At 39.1% G+C, this 10,619-nt stretch overlaps 1 protein-coding gene across 1 annotated transcript; it reads right to left on the bottom strand.

Moving 5' to 3' along the window:
• Nucleotides 1-1,108: 1,108 nt before the first annotated feature.
• Nucleotides 1,109-6,929, bottom strand: LOC148095960 (vitamin D3 hydroxylase-associated protein-like). Its single transcript, XM_087836582.1, has 15 exons — nt 6,533-6,929; nt 5,994-6,107; nt 5,581-5,721; nt 5,081-5,214; nt 4,723-4,929; nt 4,600-4,640; nt 4,350-4,474; nt 3,994-4,119; nt 3,806-3,903; nt 3,472-3,571; nt 3,335-3,378; nt 3,190-3,229; nt 3,006-3,114; nt 2,674-2,819; nt 1,109-1,422 (listed from the first exon to the last, which is right to left on the bottom strand). The coding sequence occupies exons 1-15, from the start codon at nt 6,716-6,718 to the stop codon at nt 1,300-1,302; spliced, it is 1,734 nt and encodes a 577-aa protein (XP_087692708.1). The 5' UTR covers nt 6,719-6,929; the 3' UTR covers nt 1,109-1,299.
• Between the last annotated feature and the right edge of the window lie 3,690 nt (nt 6,930-10,619).

A 10,619-nucleotide genomic window follows, 5' to 3' on the forward strand; every position in this document is an offset into this window, starting at 1 on the left:
GCCCCAGGGCAGCTGTGGCTACAACCGTAGCTTGCCTCCACCAGTGTGTGAATGTGAGACTGAATGAATAGTGGCATTGTAAAGCGCTTTGGGTGCCTTGAAAAGCGCTATATAAATCCAATCCATTATTATTATTATTATTATTATTAGATGTTTTCAAATCAACATTTCATATTTTTATTTCATGTGTAACAGATACATTTCATGTATCTGTTACACAATTTAAACTTTAATAACTTTACAACAAATAAAAGCCTCGGATGTAATCCTTTTGAAACTACGTTCACATAACTTTGTATTGCAATTTACATTAATGATATCGGCTGTTGAAGCTAAAGGTGCCGCTCTGCACTGTCGGGTTATTAACCCCTCCACTGCCACGCAGTTTTCTGCTGCTTTTAATCAGCCCTGTGGCCCTTCTGACTTTGTCTCCTCTGATACAGAAGACCTTAATTCCTGGTTTTATTCTTGCTGTCAAACTATCTTGGAATCTGTGGCTCTAGATGTCATTTCAAACTCTAAGACTGCTGGAATTGCTACTAGAACTGCAACATTTTGATTATTTATTTATGATAAAATTAAAAAAATATTTCCCCAAAAGTTTACATAATGAATGACATACGACACAAAAGCAAATGTACTAACTCATATCACCATCAATCAAAATAAGTTGGGGGTTTTATATTATTATTTTACAATAATTTTAGTTCAAAGTAATTCAGTGAGTGCTGTCAGGGAACATGTTAACTATCAGAAAGGAGCGGTCAACAGGCAATTAGCCCACTTTAAAGTCCAGAAAGAGTAATTTATCATTTTTTTATTATAATTAAAAAATGTAATGTAAAAAAATGTAAATCTTTCTATAACTGCTAAGATAGTTTACTCTCTTTTGGAAGTTGACTGCTTGCAGACTGTAGTTTTCTGGACAGAAGAGATTCATGTATGTGCTGATTTTTGATCATCCAATACTTTAATAAATACACCAAAAGATGAAGCGTTTTGACTGCTGGCTCCTAAAAGTGGATAAATGATCATGCTAACAATGGTGATAGCAAGACAATATAAAAGACCCGCCTTTAAAATATAAGAACAAAAAAACATAAATGCATAATTTTGCCAGTTAACTTTTATTTAACCTTTAGCAAAAAGCCAAAAAACAGAAAGTGCCCAGATTAAGCTTGTAGTGCAGAGAATATTCCATTTATGACATATTAGCTCATTATTACAGGAAATACTCAAGTTAACACGTTGCCTCTGAAGTCTGCAGCCTCTCCTGTGAGACTGAGAAAGAAAGCAGCTTTACTTCTTGCTTTCTTTGACCAGTTGTTCCACTTCCTTCATGAAGCGCAGGCAGAGCTCATCCTGCCACGGCAGAGCAACACACTGAACCGCCACAGGTAGACCCTCACCACCAGTCACTGCCTGAACACAAAACACACTCCTGTCACTTAATGCTCAGCAGCTGAACGCACCACCTAAATGTGTAATTTACTCAACAGGGCAAAAGAGCACAATCCCCAAATAGTGCTGAAAGGTGTTTACCTAGAAAAAAATGGATTTGCTGATTTCATGGGGAAGTCATGTGTGTACATGTGTTTATCTGTGATCTCATGTATTGTCAAAGTGCATGCAGCTGAATTTGTGTAGATCCACCAGTAATAAGTGATGGTGTTGGAGCACAGCTGATGTGCTGAAAACCGTGTGCTGTTCATGATCCTGGAATTATAACTGTTTAAGCGGAGTATAATAAAACTTTAAAAGCACACTTTTACTTAATAAATTTTATCAACATAAATAAATTGTTTAGTATGATGTCCATCAAAGGTCTGATTCTTCTGAGGATCAGTGCTGTCCTCCTGCCTGTTTCTCCATTTTTTTGGCCGTTTCTCTTTGAACACTATTGCACAGGCTGTGAAACTGAAGAGCTGGAAGCAGTTTTGTTGCCGCTGGCATTGTGTGACTCGTTTAGCTTGAAGGTTACAAGTCACCTCTGACTTCATTGAATAAATTTAGCATTAAGTGGTTTGGTAGTCAGTTCCTTGGAATGGTTAGTCTGATTAGCTATCGATCTTGCTTATCGGTTGTACTTGCACATGAGATACAATCAGCTGATTTCAATTCATATACTGCAGGGCGAAAATAGTGACACAGTCTACAACGTGGATATAAACATTACTTTTATTTTAAATTGCCGAAAAGAACGAGCGTTAAGGTACAGTGAAAACGTCCAGAACAGAAACGACTGCAACAGTTTTTAATCTACTGCACAATATTTTAAACATTTATCTGCTATAAAAAGACAGGCCAGGAAAATCTCATTCACATTTTTCTGTATTTTATCCTCAGTTACTTTGACACAAAGGCATCTGCTGTGATGCTTACACCTCCAATAAAGTCTCACATGTGTCAGCTTTTTTTATACAATTATAAAAATAGGGATATGTACTGATAAGTGATCAGAATTATAACATTTCTGGAGTACTGGAGTCAAAATCGATACGCAGCACTAATTTTATGGAGAAATACGAATGTAATGTAATGAGTTGTGTAACAAATTGGCTTCACCTGGGAATAATTAAGTAATGTACTGGATGGCCTGGCCTGACACAACGTGTTAGTAAATCTGGCTCTATGTTCTCACTCAGTCTTATCTCACTGGTACATGTTGCCTACCTCTTTGAAGAGTTTGTCCCACATGTCCTGATAACAGCCCTTATAGTGCTTGAGTTCCTCCTCATCCTTTGCGGTCACTGTGGAAACAGTGACTACACCCGCAGGAAAGTTTAGGAGATTGTAGAGTGACGTGTAGCTGGCAGCAGCTGAAAGTGTAGAAAACAAAAATAAAGAAACATAAACACCATTCTTAGCCTTTAAAAATGTTGTTGAATGTTGATGTTTAAAGTGTTCACATTTTAAACATCTTTAAAGTCCTTAGATTACAGTGTTTTAAAAACAAAGTGATAGATACAAAAACTAAGTTGTCTGTCATACTGAGTGAATCATACTTAAAAGTTTGCCACAGTATAAGAAGTTGTAGGCTGGTCCAGTCACAGGACACAGCAGCACATCAATGTTGCAGCTCCTCCAATGTGCTATTGTCTCATGAATGTAGTCCTAAAGAAAACACAGGAAATCTCAATTTCATCTTCAGACTTTCATATGTGACCATGCATCATCAGCTGACAGTACCTCAACAGCAGCATGTTGCTTCCACAGCTCTGGAACAGATCTAGAAATGAAGCAGAACGTTTGGATATAATTCCTAGCACATGGAAATGTAACAAAGAAACTGAGATTCAAGCACAAATGAACAATTTCAAGGATACTTTCTCACCCAACTCCACAAAGAGCACCAAAGTTGGCAGAAACACGAGGAAACTGCCAAAAGAAGAAGATAAACTGAGGTGTAAAATTTATTTTCAAACCAATCTCTAAATTAATATGTTTCGGTCACAGAATTAGAGGACTCACCACGGGTTTGAGCAAGAATGAAATGGTTTTCTTCAACCACTTGGGAAAGCCGTAAGGAAAAACCTGAGGCTCCAGAGAAGGGTCCACAGGTCCCCCTTTCCTAAAATAAAAGAGATCATTGGCACAGGAGAAAACAGTCTGTTCAGAGACACTGAACTGAGAATTACTGTAATGGGTTCAAAAAGAACCACAACCCCATGTTGTTCATAAAGACAATGGCAGCATGGTGATGTTTAGTGGTTAGAACTAAAAAGAAACAAAATCTCTAAGTGTTAGATGATTTAAGTTTAGAAAACAAATGGTAATAACTGACTTATTAAATGGAATAACTCACAGTTTTTGTAGCAGGGTGGTACCTCCATCTGCAAATAAAGTCTTTATCAAAAGCTCAGGGATAGTTTGATCCATCTTCAGTGGACAGTAAGGGACGAGCTAAAGACACAAATGACAGGATTAATGACCTATGACTCATATCACATACGTGGCTTGACAGTGATCCTAGTGTGTGTGGTGACGTCTTACTGTGTGCCCTGCTTGCTCTAGCAGAGCTTTGACCTCTCTGACGCCTCGGGCCATGCTTGGAGATGGATGCGTGTAGCCATCGCTTTCAAAATAACCAATCCTTAGAGGTCTGGAGCTTCTGTATATCTAAGGGTCAATCATTTTTACTTCCTCAGTCAATTAAACATAATCAGTTTGCAAAAGTTAAGATTACAGCCTGTAAAGTTAATTCTGTATCTCAGGAGATTAATAACAGGTGAGGTAAGAGTAATATAAAGCGAAGCATTAGGAAAAACTATGTATCTGCTTAATTTGTAGCTTTTAAACAAAAGAATAATCATTAACAGATGATATGAACCTCACAGTACAGGACACACCTCCATGTTAAAAGGTAATGGTGGAACAGTGGGGTCCAAAGAAAACATGTGGTCACAAAGAAGTGCCTGCATGCACAGAGCCAGGCTGTCCACATCTCTTGCCATGGGTCCAGCAGATGACGGCACTAGTTTCATACGAAATATAAAGCAGTGACTCAAATATTTGAGACAGTTTGTGTCTGTGAAATATTGCTATACAGTGGTTATGTAACTACATTTACTTTATATGTAAAGTAGATATGTTTCTTACCTGACTTTTGCCCTCGATAAACTGGACGAAGCCCCTGTAAACTAATCATTAGCCAAAAGTGTTAATAAAGCTTAACTCAGCAATGTATAATAAATTTATAAAAACTGACTGAATGAGACCCACCTGAGCCGACCTGCAGTTGGTTTGAAACCACAGATTCCACAGAAGGATGCAGGAATACGGATACTGCCACCTATATCAGTGCCTATACCAAGCAGGGAGCCCCCTCCCCCGATGAGAGCCCCCTCCCCACCAGATGAACCTCCAGAGGTCTTCTGGGGGTTATGAGGGTTCACAGTCTGCCCGTAGATAGGATTCCTGCAGTCATAGCTGTCAACAGACAGTTAATGACTCGTTGCATATTATTTTCATTCATATTTTCATTATTTGCACATTTGGAATGGACAAAGGCAACTTAACACATGCACACAGTTTTAAATGTGCTGTAGATTTTTATGTGAGTAATTAATAAAAGATGTACTTTAAAAGAGCTTGAGGCAAGTTGGTTCTCACAAAGGGAATAGCTCCTTGTTTCTTCAGGACTTGAACAAGCACACTGTCCTTTTCAGCGGGCTGGTCCAGGTTAATGACCACACCACAAGAACAGTCATGATTCTAGTGTTGGAATAAAACAAAGATGATAATGTTACATCAAATACCTGAGCGATGATGCTCGCGAATACTGTACCATACTTATAAATACTGATGGGAAATACTTCAATACTCCCAACCCCCAAAGGGGCCATGGTCGCCCCGTGGCTCAGGGGGTTGGGAAGCGTACCTGTAACCGGAAGGTCACTGGTTCGATCCCCCAGGGCAGCTGTGGCTACAACTGTAGCTTGCTTCCACCAGTGTGTGAATGTATAGTGGCATTGTAAAGTACTTTGGGTGCCTTGAAAAGCACTATATAAATCCAATCCATTATTATTATTATTATTATTAACTGCAACTGAAATTTGCATTGCATGACCTTTGTAATACCTTAAATGCAAGATTTTCTTTGATGCTAACTGGAACTCCGTACAAGAGACCATCCTTGTTGGAGCCAACAGTTGTCAGCTGCTCCAAACTCTCCAGCAAAACTTCAGTGCAGCAGTTCAGCTTTTTGTTTACAGCCAGAGTCTGTTGGAAAGGAAACATCATCATCTCCATCACCTTTGTAAAATATTGTTGCTTATATGAATATTGTTATCCAGTGTGTCTAAACTTAAACTGTAATAAGACACAATTCTGTGTAAAAAGAACTAAAAAGCAGTGAGTTATAAGTAGGACTAATGTCAAAAATAAATAACATTTGGATAAGCCTGACTAATGTAAATGATTACTTAGTGTTAAAATTAGCTTTGCTGTATTTTATCTATTATGAAAGGTTTGTGTCATGCTGGATATTGAACCTTTTCCATGTAAGAGTAAAACACATCCTCGGGGCGCAGGAAACCTTCGTTCAGCTGCTGTGTCAGCTCAGACAGGGAGAGCGTCAGGATCAAAGCAGAGTCAGTTGTCGGATGCTAGGAGACACAGACCCACACAGAATCATTATGTTATTATTATTTCTTTTAAAGGCTGCAACAAAGAGACGCAACCACATCAATTCAATTTCAATTCAATTCAATTTTATTTATATAGCGCCAAATCACAACAAATGTCGCCTCAAGGCGCTTCATGTATGTACAGATTCAGGATTCTTCCTTCCACTTTTTTTTTTTTTTTTTAAACAAACTTTCTCAAACACAGCAATGAGTTCACTGCACTTAAACGGTTTGCACAGTCCTAACTTTCATTTCACATATAAAAAAAATGCTCAAGCATGGAGACATTGAAAAGTGCCAGTATTTTGGTATTTAATGACTACACCTCTGCCAGGTTAAACTAAAAGCAGATCATTAGCTGAGATTTAGAAAGTAGAAAAACCCCCAAAGCTCTGAACTCTCACCGACTGTTTGTACCGGAGCACCGCCTGCTCTGCCCGCTGCAAGCTCTCGTCTCTCCTGTTTCTGGCTCTCTTGATCTTTTCCTCCGCCTGTCGGAGGCTGTTGATCTTTTTCACCCGCACAACCAGGTATCCCACAATGCAGGCAACACCAGTGCACAGAGCCGCTGTCCAGTTGTCCATCTTCATTCTCTTAATAAACAGTTCACTGTTCTGCGTGGCTTTCGTCTTTGCCCTTAGGCTGCAAAATGCAAAAATCCAAGTGGACCTAAAGTCAGATGTTTAAACACAATGACAGGCTTGTCTTGTTTTAGGTGTGGCCTGTTGTGCATGTACCGTAGCTTCCCTAATCTACATGCACAGCAACATGGCCATTCATTTCAATAATAACCCACATTCTAAAATGTAAAATCTAATTAGTTCTCAGAAGGTAAAGAAATTATGCAAAATTGTTGCCTTAAAGAAAAGTACAGCTTACTTAAGATTGCTGAGTTAGAGCAACTTATTCATTGTGAGTACACAGCAGTAAGAATAGCTTGATTTTTCTGAGTGAAAAACACTAAATGTTAACCACTGACATAAACATTTATTGTTCAGCTAAATTAAAAAATTGTTTGTGGTAACTTACGTTTTAACATTTTGCTTATGTGACCAAGTGGTCGGCGGAGTTATAAAAGAATAATAAAATGACAACGCTACCTAGGGGAATTTCACCCCCAGGAAATATATATTTAAGAAAAATGGATAAAAGGAATAAAGAGAGGCCGCACAGATTCAAGGATGCACACCAAGGAAAATTGGCTCCAATATTAAAACTGTTTTATTTATAGTAAAAATAAATAAAATATTAGAAAACCAAATGTAGCGACGTTCTTGACAGTGTCCTAAAACTTTAGGACACTGTCAACAACGACGCAACACAAGAAGAAAATCACTACAGCCCACCCGGTGCTGTACAAAAGAAAGTGTGAAAATGACCCACCACCTGAGGTCCCAGGCCACTGGCACGTCCTCCGTTCACCGAAATTGTCAAGGAGTGCAGTGTGGCAGGCAGGAGTAGGACCCAAAATACAGGTGCTCAAACTCAAGGTGTTAACTCAAAGTCACAGCTTTATTGGCTGGCAGGAAAAACCATACAAACTAAACTAGGAAACAACAAACTAAACTCACAGGGAGACACAAGGAGATCCACACAGCAAGAGGGACGACACGACACTGACTGAGAGAAACAGAGGGTTTAAATACACTGGGAAGTAAGGAGGGGAATGAGACACAGAAGGAGAGCACAGCTGGGAGAAATCAGGACTGACGAGACAAGGAAAGCAGGACGCATTCACATAAGACACGGACCTTCAAAGTAAAACAGGAAGTACGACATAGAGACGCGAACTTGACACGGTGGAGACAGCAACTAAGAAACACAGAGACAAACCATAAGGTAGAGGACTCTAAGAACCGAAAGACACAGAGGTAAACTCAAACATGCAGACACAGACTTACACAGAACAGAGGGTGCACAGAGAAACATGAAGGGCAGGGGATCAAAACTAGAAACCACAGAATAACTCGCACAAGTACAATAATACAAAAAGCACAAAGAACTAAACATGCTGGGTCAGGGGACCCAGGACCCTGACAGAAATAAAACACAGAAATACGTTAAAAGAATAAAAGGACACTGAGCGTCCGGCTCGCTACAGATCATAAAAAACTAAAACCAACTTTAATAACTTTAATAAAAGAAATCACACACGCACACACACCATACTGGAAGGCTTACGCCCCACGAGTCAACTACAACTCGTGCTGGTAGTAATTGTCCAGGCCTCGATCACAAGCCGGTCTGGTTCCCCACAGGCTGAGATCGGCAACTGAGGCAGTTTACGGTTCCCAGCACGACACTCGGGCAGAGGATCGCTCCAGCCCGATCATAGAGGCGTGGGTACAAGCAACAATCCAGAATAAAATAAAATAAAACCAGACGAACCAGATAAAACAGCAGATAAATATAACCTTAGCCTCCGCTAATTGTGAATGCTAATAAAAGTAGTTTTAACGGCTTACCCCAGGACCGGAGGCGCTGGTGGAGATAACTCGAGCACCTCTCTCCGCAACGCCGGAATAAAACAGAAACTGCCGCGCTGTAGCTTTCATATGATCTACTCACTTGCTGATCAATCCGTTGTGGTGTGCCAGCATTGACTGCTGCTTTTTGCCAAACGGATGAGAGGAATAAACCATATAACTTTATATGGACTGGTGCCACCCTGCAATCAATATGCAGGTCGGTTACTAATTAACCTAGTGGCGCAGCCGAGCACAAGCGCAGTAGAGCGAGCGAGGGAGAGAGAGAGAAAAAGAAAGGCGAGTAGCCCATCCGGCTACACTTACATACAAATTAAATGCAACTAAATCCCATTAAATTTGTATCACTGTTGACTTAAAAGATTTCTAGTCCAACAACACAATAAACAATATAAAAAGTGTATGTAAATATGAAGACAAAATAATGAAAAACACTTCTTGTAAAGCGTTAAATCAGCGTAACGATTATTTTTAAACGCAAAAAATTGATCAGCCAACATACTGGAAACTGTTCTCCTGAACAACAAACAGCCACTACTGTAGCTGGTGTTATTTAATGTTTTAATTAACGGGCGACCGTGGCTCAGGGGGGTTGGGAACCGTATCTGTAACCGGAAGGTCACCGGTTCGATCCTGTCCTGGTCGTTGTGTCCTTGGGCAAGACACTTCACCCTACCGCCTACCGGGGCCGATGGCGCAATATGGCAGCCTCGCTTCTGTCAGTCTGCCCCAGGTGGAGTGAATGAATAGTGGCATTGTAAAGCGCTTTGGGTGCCTTGAAAAGCGCTATATAAATCCAATCCATTATTATTAAATGTTTTCAAATCAACATTTCATATTTTTATTTTATATATGTATCTGTTACACAATTTAAACTTTAATAACTTTACAACGAATAAAAGCCTCCGATGTAATCCTTTTGAAACTACGTTCACATAACTTTGTATTGCAATTTACATGAATGATATCGGCTGTTGAAGCTAAAGGTGTCGCTCTGCACTGTCGGGTTATTAACCCCTCCACTGCCACGCAATTTTCTGCTGCTTTTAATCAGCCCTGTGGCCCTTCTGACTTTGTCTCCTCTGATACAGAAGACCTTAATTCCTGGTTTTATTCTTGCTGTCAAACTATCTTGGAATCTGTGGCTCTAGATGTCATTTCAAACTCTAAGACTGCTGGAATTGCTACTAGAACTCTACCAAAGAGGCAAAAAGGGAATACTTTGCAAATATTATTTCTTCCAACAGTCATAACCCACTTGTGTTATTTAAAACCATTGAGGCTGCTCTTAATACTCCATTGAATGTCTGTTTGGAAGTTTCTGCTAATATGTGGAATAAATTTCTGATTTTCTTTTTTATAGTAAATGATGTCACCACCAGGGCAAATAGAACTCTTTCTGTCAGCCTTCTCAGTTTTGTATCATCTTCTGCTCAGAATGCAACATTTTGATTATTTATTTATGATAAAATTAAAAAAATATTTCCCCAAAAGTTTACATAATGAATGACATACGACACAAAAGCAAATGTACTAACTCATATCACCATCAATCAAAATAAGTTGGGGGTTTTATATTATTATTTTACAATAATTTTAGTTCAAAGTAATTCAGAGAGTGCTGTCAGGGAACACGTTAACTATCAGAAAGGAGCGGTCAACAGGCAATTAGCCCACTTTAAAGTCCAGAAAGAGTAATTTATCATTTTTTTTAATATAATTAAAAAATGTAATGTAAAAAAATGTAAATCTTTCTATAACTGCTAAGATAGTTTACTCTCTTTTGGAAGTTGACTGCTTGCAGACTGTAGTTTTCTGGACAGAAGAGATTCATGTATGTGCTGATTTTTGATCATCCAATTCTTTAATAAATACACCAAAAGATGAAGCGTTTTGACTGCTGGCTCCTAAAAGTGGATAAATGATCATGCTAACAATGGTGATAGCAAGACAATATAAAAGACCCGCCTTTAAAATATAAGAACAAAAAAACATAAATGCATAA

Source organism: Neolamprologus brichardi, chromosome 23 (assembly GCF_056152115.1).
Source record: "Neolamprologus brichardi isolate AB-2024 chromosome 23, ASM5615211v1, whole genome shotgun sequence".
NCBI lineage: Eukaryota > Metazoa > Chordata > Actinopteri > Cichliformes > Cichlidae > Neolamprologus > Neolamprologus brichardi.

Excerpts from the sequence above, each read along its gene's own strand:
- LOC148095960 (XM_087836582.1), bottom strand. The coding sequence starts at position 6,718 with ATGAAGATGGACAACTGGACAGCGGCTCTGTGCACTGGTGTTGCCTGC. Across the intron at positions 3,572-3,805 it reads ACCACCCTGCTACAAAAACT|GAAAGGGGGACCTGTGGACC; the intron begins GTGAGTTATTCC and ends CTTTTATTTTAG. Across the intron at positions 1,423-2,673 it reads GGGACAAACTCTTCAAAGAG|GCAGTGACTGGTGGTGAGGG; the intron begins GTAGGCAACATG and ends TTTTGTGTTCAG.